Source organism: Leopardus geoffroyi, chromosome E1 (genome assembly GCF_018350155.1).
Source record: "Leopardus geoffroyi isolate Oge1 chromosome E1, O.geoffroyi_Oge1_pat1.0, whole genome shotgun sequence".
Taxonomy (NCBI): Eukaryota; Metazoa; Chordata; class Mammalia; order Carnivora; family Felidae; genus Leopardus; species Leopardus geoffroyi.
Window position 1 is genome coordinate 24096305 of NC_059330.1, and position 17922 is coordinate 24114226.

At 38.1% G+C, this 17922-nt stretch overlaps 1 protein-coding gene across 2 annotated transcripts in view; it reads right to left on the minus strand.

The window, feature by feature from the left end:
* The window catches only part of AATF (apoptosis antagonizing transcription factor), a 105287-nt gene that overhangs the window by 62758 nt on the left and 24607 nt on the right, over positions 1-17922 (minus strand). For both annotated transcript variants that reach the window (XM_045488135.1, XM_045488134.1), the window contains exons 5-8: positions 4255-4369; positions 2403-2604; positions 1673-1837; positions 94-177 (exon numbers count right to left, since the gene is read on the minus strand). In XM_045488135.1, coding sequence (XP_045344091.1) covers positions 94-177; positions 1673-1837; positions 2403-2604; positions 4255-4369 — 566 coding nt within the window. The remainder of the gene's footprint in view (positions 1-93; positions 178-1672; positions 1838-2402; positions 2605-4254; positions 4370-17922) is intronic.

Sequence of the window (17922 nt, forward strand, 5' to 3'; positions counted from 1 at the left end):
TCCTCCTTCCAAAGTAGACCAGAGAATTCTATGAGCTGTTTTAAAATGCTAGCACCTGATCTGTAACAAAAGAAAAAAGTATGAAAATTATACCTGGTGGTAAAAGTCATCGTCATCAAAGATTTCTCCATCCAAGTCCTTCAGGTGGGCATTGGCAGGGGCTTGAGGAAGGATCTCCTGAATCAAGGAGAAAAGAGGAAGGAGTGAATCCAAAAAGGTTATTGAAGTAATGTAGCTACTACGTATAATGTGTATGACAGTCAAAGCACTTTTCCTTAAGATATAAAGAACTCTTAAATTAAAGAACAAAAACATTCCAATAAAAAAGTAGACAAAAACATCAATAGGCACTTGGCAGAAAAAGAACCATAAACGATCAATAATCATATAAAAATGTTTAACCTCATTCTAATTAAATACATGAAAATTAAAATAAGAAGACACCATTTTTCACTTCTAAAACTAGCAACAATCAGTGCCAGAAAACCCAGCTGGTGGAAATGGGAACTAATACAACCTTTCTGGAGGGAATCAGTAACACGTGTCAGGATTTAAAATGTGGGGGCGCCTGGGTTAAGCTAAGCGTACAACTTCGGCTCAGGTCATGATCTCGTAGTTTGTGGGTTTGAACCCCACGTTGGGGTCTGTGCTGACAGTGTGGAGCCTGCTTGGGATTCTCTCTCTCTCTCTCTCTCTCTCTCTCTCTCTCTCTGCCCCTCCCCCACTCATGCTTTCTCTCCCTAAATAAACTTTTAAAAAAACGTGTACTCTCTTTGATTTGCTATTTCCACTTTGAGAAATCTATCCATATGTCCACACAAATACACATATTATAAATGCTCATGAATATTTCCAATAGCACTGTTTCTAAAGCTGGAGACAACAAAAATATCCACTGTTTAAATAAATTATAGTACACACCCATAAGAGGGAATGTTCAGTAGCCATTAGGAAAAATGAAATTGATCTCTATATAATCGATCTCTAGGAAAATTTAAATTTAAAAATTGTAAGATTTTACATATAGTTTATAATATTTTATATATTTATAAATACACATATCCATTCCATTTAATTAAAAATATGTAACCATATTTCTATATAGATATATGTGTTATATGTGTATATAGTTATATGAATAGAAAAAGCTTGTTATAACTGTGAACATTGGTTCAATCTAAGAAGCGGAATTTTACTTTTCATTTTAAATTCTTTTGAATTTTGAAAAAAATTATTAAGTATATGTTTCTATAAATAAAAGTTTCCTTTAAACAAAAGAATTTGTTCTAATTTTGGATCCTTTTCTGTAGTATCTACATGTCCAATATAAAGCCTAAAGTACACACTCACTTCAATACTGACATTTCCAAAGAAGTAGCTTTAAAACTGAATTATAAAAACTGGATTATGAATGCTTCCATTACCAGACTCCTATCAAACTCAAAAATAAGAGAAGACTACACAGAAGTTAACAATAGCTCCATTTTAAAAGAATTTTGTCCTTCCATATACTCTTACTTTGTCAACAATCTAGTAAAGTAGTGCTTTTTCCCTTTCTTTCACTAACTTCTTATACCAAGAATGACATCTACAAGCAGGTGATCAGATTTTTCAGCTAATTAGCCTCATAGAAACTACTCACGGTAATCACCCAGCATCACAGAGCTCTTACCGGTTGTCCTGGCAAACTCTCCAGGACAGGCTGCGCTGATGGTTCAGGTTTGCCAAGAACTCGGTAGATGGAGCGCTTGGTCTGTGTCCTTCGAAGTAATCTTTCTTTGTCCATCAGAATATGATCGATCTGAGTCAAGATTGAGCGTTCAAAGGCACCAAAACCCTGCAACATTAACCAGTGTCAGATAATGCAGAAAGTGTGTGCTGAAGGCAGCTACATTGGTTTCTCTATCTTTCTGTGTCAGCAGAGAAACAGACGATCCTCCTCTCAGGAGGGACTTTGTATTACAGATCGAGTTTCTGAATGGCTGTAACTGTTCTCAGGAAAAAAAAAAAAAAAATTAGTCTTAAGCAGGTTGTATTACTTTCCTATACCCAGAGAGTAACTTCTGCATCTTTCATAACTGTTTAAAAATCTACTTCTTTAAGTAGTTTGTGTTCCCAAACATCTGAACACTTATGAGGCCATAATTTCTAGAATAAAATACTCTTTCTAATAAAGTTAAAATCCCAGGTCTGAATAGTATAAACCCCAATGGTGGGAGTTCAGTAAATTTTCTACAGTAATGACCGATTACTATTACATCATGACATTATAATGAGCTACATAAATATAAGATGCATGAGCTGTAGTTCCAATTTCTTAAAACTGCTTCAGGTGGCCACAACCTCTGTTACACACATGTACTTACATGCGCGCGCGCAAATACACACACACACACACACACCTTCCCCAGTTTTCCAGAAGCCAGCTTGGTTTTATCATGCCATTTCTGAAGTGTGCGGTTCCTATAGACTGTGAAGTCGGCAAAACGCTTGGCCATGAAGCTGGGATAGTCCTCCATTTCTAGCTTCCTCTTTGGTGGGGCCTTTCTCTGCTTCTTCTTCTCTTCTACTAGCTCTTCATCTTCACTGGAAATCTCTTCCTCACTAGAAAACCAGTAAGAACACTAAGTCCAATGAAAACAAACATTACCCAAATAAAAAGCTAAGCTCACATGATGTCGAGTATTTAGGCCTTCCCTATTCTGTCTACATTTTCAATAACATCATAGATGTGAGGATGGCTTTTTCTGTTTGAAAAGAATGTTCATGAGGTCAATCAAAAACTCATGTAACTTTTCAAATAAATATAAAAACTACTGGCTTAGAAATATTTTTTTAAAAGGTAAGCAAACCGTAAAAATAAATGAGGTTGTAAAAACATTATTAGAAATGCATATGAACCAGGCCTCTACTGTTACAAGATGGGTCTTTAAAAATTAAACACATAATCATACTTTTATGACCTTAATCCCCAAATCAATAAGGGCAATGTGTCTCCCTGTAACGAATTGTTCAGGAAAGCTGAATAATAGTAGTCTAATCACAGGAAGAGAGCCAAATGTGAAGAAAACTCAAAGGGGTAGGCAGCAGAACGGAAAGTATGTTTCAATAAATGCAACTTCCATGAGAAAGTAATACAACCTCCACCTATCAAGCCAATTGCCCTCAATGGACTACTGACCCCAACACATAGTAGGTGCTCAATAAATGTGAGCTTACTTATTATCCCTGCAACTAACTCAGTGGAAAAGAATGGAGCAAAAGATAAGCCCAGGGGAAAAAAAAGCAAGCAGGTACCATACACAGCAAGTTCAAACAATGGGTGGTACAGGGGGGTGTGGGGAAATCCTTCATCAAATGTGAAAATTTCAGAAAACAGGTTTACTCTGCTCTTTTCTGAAAAATTTCTACCCTTCAAAATAACTACTTCTTCCCTCACTGAAAAGGAAATGGTTGTGACCAGCAATTCCATGGTATTGGCACAAAGGGCTTCACAAACATTAATTAAGAATATTGGGGTGCCTGGTTGGCTCAGTTGCCTGAGCGTCCGACTTCAGCTCAGGTTATGATCTCATGGTTTGTGGGTTTGAGCCCGGCGTTGGGCTCTGTGCTCACAGCTCGGAGCCTGGAGCCTGCTTCGGATTCTGTATCTCCCTCTCTCTCTGCCCCTCCCCCACTTGTGCTCTGTCTCTCAAAAATAAATAAACATTGGGGCGCCTGGGTGGCGCAGTCGGTTAAGTGTCCGACTTCAGCCAGGTCACGATCTCGCGGTCTGTGGGTTCGAGCCCCGCGTCAGGCTCTGGGCTGATGGCTCAGAGCCTGGAGCCTGTTTCCGATTCTGTGTCTCCCTTTCTCTCTGCCCCTCCCCCGTTCATGCTCTGTCTCTCTCTGTCCCAAAAATAAATAAACGTTGAAAAAAAAAAATTAAAAAAAAAAAAATAAATAAATAAACATTAAAAAAAAAAAAAAAGAATATTAACAATGTGCTTTCATCTCCCAATTTAAACAGATCTAAACAGAAGGCAAGCGTTTTGCAGATGCCCACAAAGGGGAGCAAGTCCAAGTAAATATAAAAATGAAAAACCCTATTCCCAATTTATGTGCTATCCTGGCCACCAGTTAAATATAAGAGGCTCTTTCTGTTTTACTAACAGTAAGTCTGACATCTGCCTGCAGAGGATTTGGCTTTTTCATAAATGATGGGAAACTATTCAGATTAAAATAAGCAACTCCATAGCTCCATTCTTTCCTTACCTTTCTGCTTTGGCCTTTCTCCCATCTACTAGATATCTAGTGTCTGGGTACTGGAAAAGTAACTCTTCCTGAAGATCTACCAATGACCTCAACAATGCTTTAAGGGCCTTGTGACCTGGGAAATAGAGCACAGAGAAGGAACAATTTATTATCTACAATTCTCCAAAATAGGCAACGACTATATCTCATGACTCCTGAGCAGTTCTGGCCAGGATGGGGGGCAGGCACAGGGTACCCACAGACTAAGAATTCTCTGAAATACCAAATTCCTGAAAGGAGATAATAACAGTGCCTAACTCACAGGCTTGTTGTGAGGAACAGGCGAGGTAACATACATAAGGTGTGTAGGGAAGGGTCTGCAATAAATTGTGGGTTCTTAAATTTAGTCAGATTGACAAATTCCTTCCCTGTCATCATAACCAGTCATTTTCCCCTATGGTGTTAGTTTCTACAAGCCACCAACCTCCTGGATTATCCCTCTATCAATCAATTCCTTAAGCAATTCCTTCTCTTCCAAACAGCACAACTTTGTCCTGGGATCCCTACCTCCACCACTGTCACTGCCGCCACCCTCCTACAGGAGATCTCATTTGCCTATGGTCTGAGGTGCCAAACTATTCACTCAATCTCTCATACATATTCTTTCATTTTTTAATTTCTTTAATGTTTATTTATTTTTGAGAGACAGAGAAACAGAGTGCGAGCAGGGGAGGGTCAAAGAGAGGGAGAGGGAGACACAGAATCTGAAGCAGGCTCCAGGCTCTGAGCTGTCAGCACAGAGCCCGATGCGGGACTCGAACCCACGAACTGCGAGATCGTGACCTGAGACGAAGTCAGATGCTCAACCGACTGAGCCACCCACCCAGGTGCCCCTCTCTCGCACATGAAAAGTTCTTGTTCACATATGAAAACCCAAGCTAATGACTTACTGTTTGCAGTACTGAATTCTGTATTAAAATTTTTCACATCTAGAACATGTTCTTACCTGGTTCTTCTCGTAGCCGACAGGATGCGTTTGTAATAAAGCTGGTCAGGATTAAGTACACAGTCTATGGCTAAGAACTTTCAGAATAAAAACTGGCCCTCTGAGAACTGAACTCTTACCTTCTTTGTCAGCCTAAGCCTACTAAAGGGGCTAACTAGACACTGATAATCACTATTTATGCGTTGATAGCACTCAGACGTCTCTCCTATTATCGAGCTTCCACACTTCCAGCAACTACAAGAAAATCTTCGCATGGATGCTCCATCAGTCCTCCAAATATACCACATCAGAAACAGAACTTTTCTCTTCCTACCTAATACTTCTCCCTTGTCTGATTTTCTCTTCTGTATAATGTGTTTTCATAGATCACTGACATTTTGGTGCCCTTATTCTATAGATTTAATCCATTGCTAAATCGTGTGATTTTCCATTCTTATTATTACTAATAGCTGTCCATTCATCTCTGGCCATGCTTCTATCACTCCTTCCCCCTTTCCCTTAAATAACTGTAACCTCACAAGCATCCCTACTTTCATTTAGCAATGCCTACATTCATTTTTATTTTACATTCGATAGGGACTTCAGCCCACACAAACTTCAGTTAGCGTTAATCACAGTTTTTAATGTCTTTTCTAGAAAAGGCTACATCTTGAGACAGAGCCCATATTTTCCAAAGTGAAACCACAAACTTATTTCACATTTGCAGAGTAGTTTTTAAAACTCCCAAGACCTAACCTTGAAAATCTTATGTTAAGTAAAATAAGCCAGTTGCAAAAACACAAGTACTGTGTGATGCCACTTACACGAGGGACCTAGAATAGTCAAATTCATTGAAGAAAACTGAATGCTGGTTGCCAGGGGTGCAGGGGAGAGGGGAATAGATAAGAGTTTCTGACTGAGATGAGAAAGTTCCGGAGATGGATGGTGGTGATGCTGGACAACCGTGTGAATGGACTTTGATACTGAACAATACATTTATAAATGGTTAAACTGGGAAATTTATGTCATGTACATTTTACCATAACTGAAAAAGAAAACACTTTCAAGTGATCCCAAGACCAGAGGATAATAAATGATTCTATCATCCCCGTTCATCTCTGTATAGAAAAAAATCACCTATAATCCTTCAATCTTGAGCTTAGTCAAAAAAAGAACAAGAAAAACAACGAAATATTATTCAGCCCTTAAAAAGATGGAAATTCTGACACTTGTTACAACACATGGATACACCCTGAGAACATTATGCTGAGTGAAATAAACCAGTCATAAAAAGACAAGTACTGTATCATTCCACTTCTATGAGGTACCTAGGGTAGTCAAATCCATAGAGACAGAAAGTGGAATGGGGGTTACCGGGGGTTGGGGGAAAGGGGAATGCAGACTTTAATGGGTATACAGTTTTAGGTTTATGAGATGGAAAAAGTTCTGGAGATTGGTGACACAATAATGTGAATGTACTTAACACTACTGAGCACTATTGTACACTCAGAAATGGTCAGGATAAATTGCTGAATCACTATGCTGTACACCTGAAACTAATATAACACTATATGTTAACTATACTAGAATTAAAATTAGAAATAAATTTAAAAATTAAAAAAATGGTCACGATAAATTTTATGTTAGGTAAATTTTAGGATATGTGTTTTTTACAATAAAAAATTTAAAAGAACAAGAAAAGCCAAGTGTCTGTCCCTGACTTCCTTGAGGTATCATGTATCCATGATCTAAAATATGAAATCAAGAACCATGCAGGGAAGAAGCTGCAAAGCAGAGTCTGTAATGTTTATAGCTGCTTGCCCCCAAGAGCAAGTCATAATTTGACTCTAACATGTAGCATAACCAAGAAGTGTGAAAACATCCAACGAAAAGACTACTACTTTTAAGGGCCACTTTCAAGTAGCTATACAAGCCTTTTTATTTTGTTCAAGTCAGTTTAAAAAAATCCATTGCAGATATATTAGACAGCATATCAATCCAACAAGAAAGCAGAGAGCCAATATCAGTAAATCAAAGTGTGCCTTTCTGTTAATACTCTCTCATATGTTCTCATTTTATACACCCCTTCACCCAGTCAGAAAGTAGCCCTGAAGTATTTAAGCTCCATTCAGGGATAGCACCACAATGCATCAAAGTGTCAAGAGACCTACAAGAGATGAAATCTGCAATTCTGTGCTTCTAACCACACACACACACACACACACACACACACACACACACACACGAAGAGGAAGAGGAAGAGGAAGAGGAAGAGGAAGAAGAAGAAGAAGAAGAAGAAGAAGAAGAAGAAAAGAAGAAATAAAGAAAAAGAAAAAAATGTTTATCAAAGTAAAGTCACCAGTAGCCAACACATGGACAGCTTCCTGTAAAGGGATATGGAAGAAAAGAAAAGAACCCAATTCTCATTTCTTTGCAATATTAGGGTTACATTTTCTTCTGGTAAGATTTTATGTAAAATCTGAAGAGACAATGGACAATCTTTTGCTGGATGCGGCAGGCCTCCTCATAGCCACAGTTGACAAGAGTGAGGAAAGACTTTCCCGGAGATTCAAATCCAACGGTGATTCTTCCCAGCCTAAAAAACAAACTAAACCAAACCCTACCCTCTTTTTGTCATTCATATCGGACTAAATTCTATTTGTTCAACCCTATGAAAAATAAAGAGAATGGAACCAATGGTTTCTAATTCACCTCTAATTTTTCCCTAATTACTGTCAGAGTTAGCAGTTAAAAACGCAGCAAAGAAGCATATACTTTCTTCTCTCTCCCTTTTGGCACAGGGCCACAAAACAAATGGAGACTGTCAAGGATATATATGTTTATTTTGTCCTACATGGTCCACTTCCAGAGACCTTTCCCTTAAGAGGAGATTAAGAAGGACATATGCCTCACCATATTATCAAGATACAACCTCAGCGTCTGGGCACTGGCTTTAGGAATGATTTTCTAAGTAGAGAATCAATGGAAAGAGTACTTTACTAAGGGTCGGGAGCCCTGTATGCTAACTGACAACGATTACTAACTAGTCATTTTATACTGAGTGGACCAATTTAATCTCTGAGTCTCAATTTTTTCATCTGTAAAATGTAGATAATCCTTTGCCTGTTTATCTCACAGAATTTAGGTGAAAAATAAGAAACATGTCTTTTACAGGTTAAGGCATTTTATACATTTTTAAATGCTGTGGACATAGAAAGTGTATGACTATCAAAAAAAATCATCAGCTTTCACATGGTGAATATCTTTAAGTTCCACTTATGCTGCTCGACAGTGCTAGGACTGAACTGGTATTCAGATTCCTGTATTAAGTGTTCATTTACATGCTACCCATATGCAAGCATTCTATATATAAAATGTCACCAATCTAAAAACCATTTTCACCTAACAGCTTTATTTTTTTCCCTGATTCATCTTGGCTGTTCAACATAAACAAAACTGTAGGCAGAGAATAAGTTTGGACACAGGCACACAGTTCATTAATTAGATTATAAACCAATAACACAACTTCTGGCAAGGGGATTGGAGAGGGAATGGCGACAGTGAATTTATAACTAAAATAAAGCTTACTTTATCAGTTTTTAAACATCTATACAGTTATTTTTAAAATAAACATGAAAACATACAATTATTTATGTACAAGTATACATAACTCCCACATTCCTATTACCCCAGATAAATACTATGAACTAGGATGTATAGATTACAAGAGCATTTTTTTCTCCTTCAAAAGTAACTCTAGAACCAGAGCTAAACTATAGGTCAAAATGACACACGATATATTGGTCTGAGAACAATACTTTTCATTCAAATCCACACAAGCCTGCCACTTGCACTAGTCATCCCCGGCAATTAATCCCCCAAGAAAGACGTTTGATTAAATCTTTTCAAGCAAATCCTTTGCTTTGCTTTTGTTAGTTCACTTCTTGTCAACATCTATTAAAATATGCCTTTAATTCTCCCACAATCTTAAAAAACACCGATTCCACTGTCTTCAACTTTAATCAACTGTATGGCCGGCATTTTTCATTTCATAATAATGTGCTGCTTGGAATTCAAGAGGCAGGCTCGGCATCAATCATCTGGTAAGAATTTTTCCACTGCAATAAATATGCAAATGAGGAGAGCCAGTCAGTCGTATTTCAGGCCCGACTTGCTAGTGTTTTAAAAAAGACACAAATTTATTAATTGCCGGTGGCCAGAGGAATCCTATTACTTTGGGCATTGATTACAAAGCTGTGTGAGTGATTATTGTGCAACTCGCGGGCTACCCAGGCATGAGGAAAAATTATTAAAGCAAGGCAGAGATTATCAACTCAGAATAACAATAAGCCTTAACATTTAGGCCCTAACTTCTTCAACAAAGAATTACGTGAAGGCTCCACTGTATCATAATTCCGAACTCTGTCAGTATTACTGTTTGGGCTTGTTCTATATTCCCCAAGCAGAATGGCGTCACCAGGAAGAAAGAGTACTGCAGGTTACAAATTCCTGCACACCAACCATATGGATGAGTCGCTATCATCTCCAATGTGTGTGCAACTAGAATTCTGATATATCCATGTATCCTGCACACGTGCGGGCGTGTGCATATATGTACTCCCAGATTTGGGTAAGTAGATGTGTCATCATGAGGACTATGGTTTTTACTGGAATAGTATAAGGAGTTCTGTCTCTGCTGGTTGGTTGGTTCTGTGTACCAAAAGTACAATTTTTTTTTAAATGGTCCAAAATACCCACCAGGTAACTTTTCAAAGCAGAGCATGGGGACTTATATTCTAAAAGCATGATGGCTAAGCCAAAGGCAGCCCTGAGTTTTCATACCTCAGGGGGCACCATAGTGGAAGGCGTGCAGTCTATGGAGGAGTCTATGGAGGAAACGTTTTGATAGGCTAATTCTGAATGCAAAGTGTTTTTGTGAGAAACATTCAGCCCAAGACATATTAAATCAAGTAAGAAAGAGGACTCAGTGGACAAAACTTATTTTTTTCTCTTAAGAGAATGATGTGGGGAATTGGGGGAGTAAGTGGAAGTTGAAATAAGGGAGAGGAAGAGACGTATGATAAAATATGTTGGGTGAGTCCCCTCATGGAGAGAAGCAAAAAGCAAAAAACAAAACAAAAAAAAAAAAATCCTTAACATTTTACATTACTGCCACACTAAGTAACATGATAGATAGTGTGCATTTGAGTTCTGTGGAGGGACATCCCACTCAAGCTGTAATTTCTGACCAGGCATGAATTTATAAGGAAGGGAAAAGAACTGCAGAATTTCTTAGGTTTCCCTGAATACTCTCTCAAATACCTTGATGAAGTGTGTCAATAAATCCTTAAAAAGCCCTATAGGACACAGCAATCTAACTGATCAATGTACTTCCAGAAATCCACTACAGTTACCTTCCACTCAACAGGCCCCAGACAACCTCCACTGCTCCACGGTGCTTTCCTAAAAAGGGAAATTTATTTTTCCCCGTTAAATTAAAGAATAAATGCTGAAAATACAAGGTACTTAAAACCCAAGCTTATATACAAATAATTGTTTACACTGTCTAATGAGAGTTACCAAGGGAAAGAAGGGATACTTTCATTTTTATTGGGTACATTTTTGAACTGTTCAAATATTTTATAAGCATATATTACTCTTATAATTTAAAATATTATTGAAATTTAAAGTAAACTGAAGAAAACTTATTCAAAATAAAATTAGAATCACAATCCACGTAACCCTGTCTCTTTCATATAAAATAGTCTGATCCTTTCTAATTAAAAAGCCTTTAAACAACCAGCCTCTTAGGCAGTGAAACTACTTCTCACATAAATGTCCAAATTCTCTCTATAGGATGAGTCTGAAAACAGGGATTCCCAGGCTGAATGGATCACTCCTCTCTCAGTCTCAGTCACACTACGGCTACAGCACATGTCATATCGTACAGAGTCTGACTTTGCCACATCGTAAGCTACTTGAGAGCACGGACCTCGTCCTGTCACTCTGGCATCCAACACATAAGAAGTATATGTGTTGGGCCATAAGAAGTATTCAACAAATATGTTTGCTCCAGAGAAATGATGCCAAAGTTACATGGCAGAACTTCCAATTACACTATCATTTCCAAATCTAAGTGCTGACAAGCCAACAAAATGTGAACTACATATTTGCTAACGTCAACAAGCATGTTTCCTCAACAAACTGACTTTTGTTAACAAAAGCAACAGTAATCAAACTGAACTTTTTTCCTGTAACTAGAAGATGTACAGGCTACTACCAAGAGTCTCAAGACCATCGTATCAGATTTAAGAATTTAACAAATGTTACAATGCATTCACATGAAGACATAGTAATCACCACCTGGATGGTTAAAATGAGGCTCAGAAAATAAAAGATTGCTTTTATTTGTGTTTCTTTTAATACTAGGAAGACTAAGCATTATTCATTTGCCAACCTGAAATGGAAACTTTGACAGGTTGCCTTCATGTAAAAACACTTAAATATTTATGCCTTAAACATGGTTTATCCAGGGGCACCTGGGTGGCTCAGTCAGTTACGTGTCCAACTTCGGCTCAGGTCATGAACTCGTGATTGGTAGGTTCAAGCCCCGTGTCGGACTCAGAACCTGGAGCCTGCTTCGGATTCTGTGTCTTCCTCTCTCTCTCCCTGCCCTTCCCCTGCTTGTGCTCTCTCTCTCAAAAGTAAATAAATAAACTTAAAAAAAAAAAAGGGGGGGGGCGCCTGGGTGGCTCAGTCGGTTGGGCGGCCGACTTCGGCTCAGGTCACGATCTCACAGTCCGTGAATTCAAGCCCCGCGTCAGGCTCTGTGCTGACAAGCTTGGAGCCTGGAGCCTGCTTCAGATTCTGTGTCTCCCTCTCTCACTGGCCCTCCCCTGTTTGCGCTCTGTCTTTCAAAAATGAATAAATGTTAAAAAAAAATTTTAATAAAAAAATTAAAAAAAAAAAAAAAAGGTTTATCTATCTCCACACCCTACTATGAGCTCCTTGAGGCAAGGATTGTAAACAAATCACCTTGGTATAACTGGTGTTGGCAAATGGCAGGCTGCAAGTTGCTGAATGAATAACTGAATAAAAATGGCATCCTAATAATTTTCTTGGCATGCGTTTATATGTGCATTTCAAGCCTTCAAAAAGTAACCGTAAGTATAATATTGGTATTCACTTACATAACCCTTTTAAGAAGAAAGAAACAAATACCTGGCCATAATCCTACAGCCTAAGAAAAGATGGTACTATCACTGTTAACAGTTAACAACACAGAACCCATAAAGTGGCAGGCACTAGCCTAGGCACTTTCCTACCTAGTTATTACATATCTCGCTTCAACCCTCACAATAACCCTTTGAGGTGGGTACTATTATACTGCCATCACACTGATGAAGAAGATGAAATACTACTACAAGCTTTAGAAAGAACTACATATTTTTCATTTTCTAGATCAATGTATCCTTAAATGGTTATGTGTCAAAAACTATCTGGAAAACAAAGTATAATGCAATTTTCAATTATAAGATGATAAAACTGCCCTCCCCAATACCACTACATGATAAAAATGAAACACAAACCAAAATACTAGCGAGGCTCTGTTAAAATGTTATGTCCAAATTTGGTTTCTGCATTAGAAAAAACAAAGTGGGCAAAAGAAGGCCAAATCATATGGACAGAAGGCAAGTCCAATAAGGCAAAGTAAAGGGATATTTGCTTAATCTGAAAAAGATAATGTTAAAAAATGATTAATAGTGTCCAAAATTCAAGTGGCTAAACATATCAGAAATCAGAAAAGATGCTTGGCCTCACTTAAATTAAAAACACACACACATCCAAACACACACACACACCCCATGACTTAAAACAACATGATATTTTCTGATACTACTTGAGGCTGGCAAGAATGGGAGGAAAAGGGCTCTCTCCATATACAACTGATAAGAGTTTAATTAGCACAACATATCCAGAAAGCAACCTGGCAAAATGTATCAAAGGTTTACACACGTATACCACCTGACCCTACTATTCCATTTCTAGAAATTAATCTTAACGAAGTAATCAGATAAGAAAGCAAAGAGGCAAGTTCAAAAACACTATTTTTAGCATTGTTTATAACAGATAAAAACCTGCAAACATCTTAAGTGTCCATTTATAGGGGACTGGTTAAATTAATTTAGTTTAGCCAGATAACTTTCTATGTAGCTGTTGAAAAGGATAATTATAAATGGAACTTGTTCTGAATAAACTAAGTTATAAAATACTTTTGAGAATAACTGAAATAATCTGAATGTGAAGAGGGCATATCATTAGGATTATTAGGAAGTATTAATTTGGTTAGGTGAGATGACAATGTAAGAAACATTCTCATTTTTTAAGAGCCATTTATAGAAGTATTTAGAGGCAATGCTTCCAGTTCTGTGTCTCCCTCTCTCTGGCCCTCCCCCACTCACACTGTCTCTCTCTCTCTCAAAATTAAATAAACATTTAAAAAAAAAAAAAAGTATTTAGAGGCAAACTGGCATGATGACTGTAATTAATTTTAAAATACTTCAGGAAAAAGAAAACAAAGACAGCCGAGCTTTTTTTTTTTTTTTTTAAAGGAAGAAAAGGTAGATTTATATTCATTAACATGGAAAGATGTAAAGTGTGATGTCATTTATGGTTTAAAAACAGTTGAGGGGCACCTGGGTGGCTAGTTGGTTGAGTGTCCGACTTCGGCTCAGGGCATGATCTCACGGTTTGTAGGTTCGAGCCCCATGTTGGGCTCTGTGCTGACGGTCCAGAGCCTGGAGCCTGCTTAGGATTCTGTGTCTCCCTCTCTCTCTGCCCCTCTGCCTCTCGCACTGTCTGTCTGTCTCTCTCTTAAAAATAAACATAAAAAAAAAATTTTTTTTTTAAGTTTAAATGGACATAAAATGTCTGGAAGGATATACACCAAATTGCTAAAACTGGTTATCTCTGAAGAGTACTATTGACAGTAGGGAAAAAAGACTTTCAGAGTCCATGTTACATATTTCAGTACTGTTGGGGAAAAGGGGGAACAATATGGTTTGAAAAAAAGGTATTTTGGGGCGCCTGGGTGGCTCAGTTGGTTAAGCGGCCGACTTCGGCTCAGGTCATGATCTCGCGGTCCATGAGTTCAAGCCCCGCGTCGGGCTCTGTGCTGACAGCTCAGAGCCTGGAGCCTGTTTCAGATTCTGTGTCTCTTTCTCTCTGACCCTCCCCCGTTCATGCTCTGTCTCTCTCTGTCTCAAAAATAAATAAATGTTAAAAAAAAAAGAAAAAAAGGTATTTTTACTACACATTTTACTTTTATGACTATTAATGTAATGAAGATTAAATATATATATTCAATAATACAAAGAGGTCTTCTGAGGTAAAGTAATTCTTCCTGTCCACAGAAAATCAAATATGGAGAAACAGATTAAAACAAAGGCCAGGGAAATCAGAGGTAGTCATAAGTTTGATTGATAAGGGGATCAGCTATCCTTAGTACTAGTTTAAAATTTCCCCTGTATAATTCACAAAAGAAATGCCAAAGACCAATAAATGTAAGGGAAAAAATGTTTACCCTCATGAAACACTGGGAAGTGTAAATTTTTAAAAATGTGAACTAAAGGGGCACCTTGGTGGCTCAGTTGGTTGAGTGACTGACTTTGGCTCAGGTCATGATCTCGCAATTTGTGAGTTCAAGCCCCACGTCAGGCTCTGTGCTGACAGCTTGGAGCCTGGAGCCTGGAGCCTGCTTCAGAGTCCGTGGCTCCCTCTCCTCTTTGTGCTCTGTCTCTCTCAAAACTAAACAAATGTTAAAAAAAAAAAAAAAAAAAAAGGTGAACTGAAATAAGCAGAAACCATTTTCTATTTATCAAAGTGACAAAGATGAAACAAAACAATAAAATCCAGTGTTGACAAGGATATAGGAAACTGACATTCATATAAAGAAGGTAAGAATGTTAAAGTGATACCACCTTTCTGGGGGGTGACCCAGCAATATAGATCAAAAGCCTTAAAATTTCACATATCCTTAGAACACCTACTAATTCCACATCTAAAAATTTATTTCATGCAACAAACTGATCATGGATGTAAGTAAAGTAACAATGATGTTTATTACATTATTTATAAAAATGAAAAACTGGAAACAATCCAAATGTCCAACAATAAAGAACTGGTTAAACTATCCAGATGATGCAAAGTCTATGCTGCCATTAAAAATAATGCTGTAGAACAATATTTAATGACACGGAAAAATATTAATAATCTTTGCTAAGTAGAAAAAACCAGAATATAGAAATGGCAAACTGGCATGATGACTGTAATTAATTTTAAAATTATTTTAAAATTATTATCTATATTGCAAAACAGAATATAGAATATGGCTCCACTTTAGTTCTAACTATATACTCACAATGGGGGGAAAACTGGAAAAGATACATACCATACAACAAAGGGCTAAAAGTATGCTGGGATTAGGGAAGATTATTTACTTACTTTTGCTTTGGCCATTTACTGAATTTTATATAAGGAATGTATATCATAGTTATAAGGAAAACCCTAGTGATCTATTTCTCTATCATTTAAAAAAAAAAAAAAGGCTTACCACCTACAGGAGCGGGACTAGATGAGCTGACCCCCAGGACCCTTCTGGCTCTCCTACTGAAAGGCAGTGTGTGGGAAAGATCTGAGAAAAACTGAAGGATATAATTACTACTCACTCTAAAACTTCTGTTTTACAACAAATTCATCTCCATATTGCTCCTGCCTCAATGATCCTTCAAGCTCTGGCATTTATTCCACTTCTTTATTCCCTCATACTTAAAAAACAACAACAACAACAACAACAACAACAACAACAACAACAACAACAACAGACAAGAGAGTTAAACTGCATGCGCTGTGACTGAGTGGTGTGGCCAAAGAGCAGAGGTTGTGAAGCAGAGGGGACCCTGGATTCCACACTGCCTCCGCCTCCAACTAACTGGGTGACCTTAAGCAAGTTACTTAACCCTCTCCAAGATTTCACTTCTTCCATGTGTAACACAGTCATTAGCACCTGTTTCACAGGCTGCTGTGGGGACTAAAGGAGACATTTGTGAAGAACTTAATACAGTGACTGAACAATAGTGCAAAAGTACTAAATGGGAGCTGTTTTTATTATTTGTAAGTATAAAGGCATCTGGCATTGTACTTGCACAACAATACCAAGATAGAAGTAAACTGATCATCCTGGTTCTCAAATTGTTGTATTTGATTTCTTTTCACTCATGTTCTTATACCTTATGAACCTTACTGAGGACACCAGAAGTGCTTTCTAATTAGAACTTGAGTTACAACGTTTGTCTCTGCCCTTGCCCCCAACCCTCACCACATAACATTTATGTACCATCTTTATTTTTTTTAATGTTTATTTACTTATTTTGAGAGAAAGAGGAAACACGTGAGTAGGGAAGGGGCAAAGAGAGAGAGAATCCCAACCAGGCTCCCTGCTGTCAACCAGAGCCCAATCAGGGGCTTGATCCCATGAAATGTGCAATCATGACCGAGCTGAAATCAAGAGTCATAAACTCAACGACTGAGCCACCCAGGCGCCCCTAGGTACCATCCTTAGAATGTAAGACTCTTTAAGACTGTCTAAACAGCTTGTCTACCTATATAAATCTTCCTTGTATGGGGCACCTAGCTGGCTCAGTTGGTGGAGCATGCAACTCTTGATCTTGGGGTTGTGAGTTTGAGCCCCACATTGAGCATAAAAATTACTTAAAAAAAAAAATTTATATATTGCTTGTATGAAATAGTATAAATAGCTAGTAAGAACTCTTTTCAAAATAGTAGCATTCTGGATATTATCCAGAGGCTAATTTATCCAACTGCCTCAAGAAAAAACAGAATGTGGTAGATCTGAAATTAAACACCAAGCAAAACAATCAATACTACATGAAAGCTAATTAAAAATTACCAAAGAACTCAAGTTAAAGTTAAGTGCAGTTCAGGTATAGGAAACTTTCAAAGCAAATCATACGGACAGGGGCGCCTGGGTGGCGCAGTCGGTTAAGCGTCTGACTTCAGCCAGGTCATGATCTCACGGTCCGTGAGTTCGAGCCCCGCGTCGGGCTCTGGGCTGATGGCTCGGAGCCTGGAGCCTGTTTCCGATTCTGTGTCTCCCTCTCTCTCTCTGCCCCTCCCCCGTTCATGCTCTGTCTCTCTCTGTCCCCCAAAAATAAATAAACGTTGAAAAAAAAAAAAAAAAAAAAAAGGGTCATTTGTAGTACCTTTAAAAAAAAAAAAAAATCATACGGACAAACTTACCTGGGGTCAAGTTAAAGGTAATTCTTTTTTTTTTTTTTTTAATTTTTTTTTCAACGTTTATTTATTTTTGGGACAGAGAGAGACAGAGCATGAACGGGGGAGGGGCAGAGAGAGAGGGAGACACAGAATCGGAAACAGGCTCCAGGCTCTGAGCCATCAGCCCAGAGCCTGACGCGGGGCTCGAACTCCCGGACCGCGAGATCGTGACCTGGCTGAAGTCGGACGCTTAACCGACTGCGCCACCCAGGCGCCCCAAGTTAAAGGTAATTCTTAAGTAACCTTACAGCGTATGTATTTTTTTTTTTCTCAGACTGGTCTCCCCAATCCCTCTCCTCATCAAACTTCCACTAAAACTCAACGGAAAAAAAATATACATAGAAGAAAAT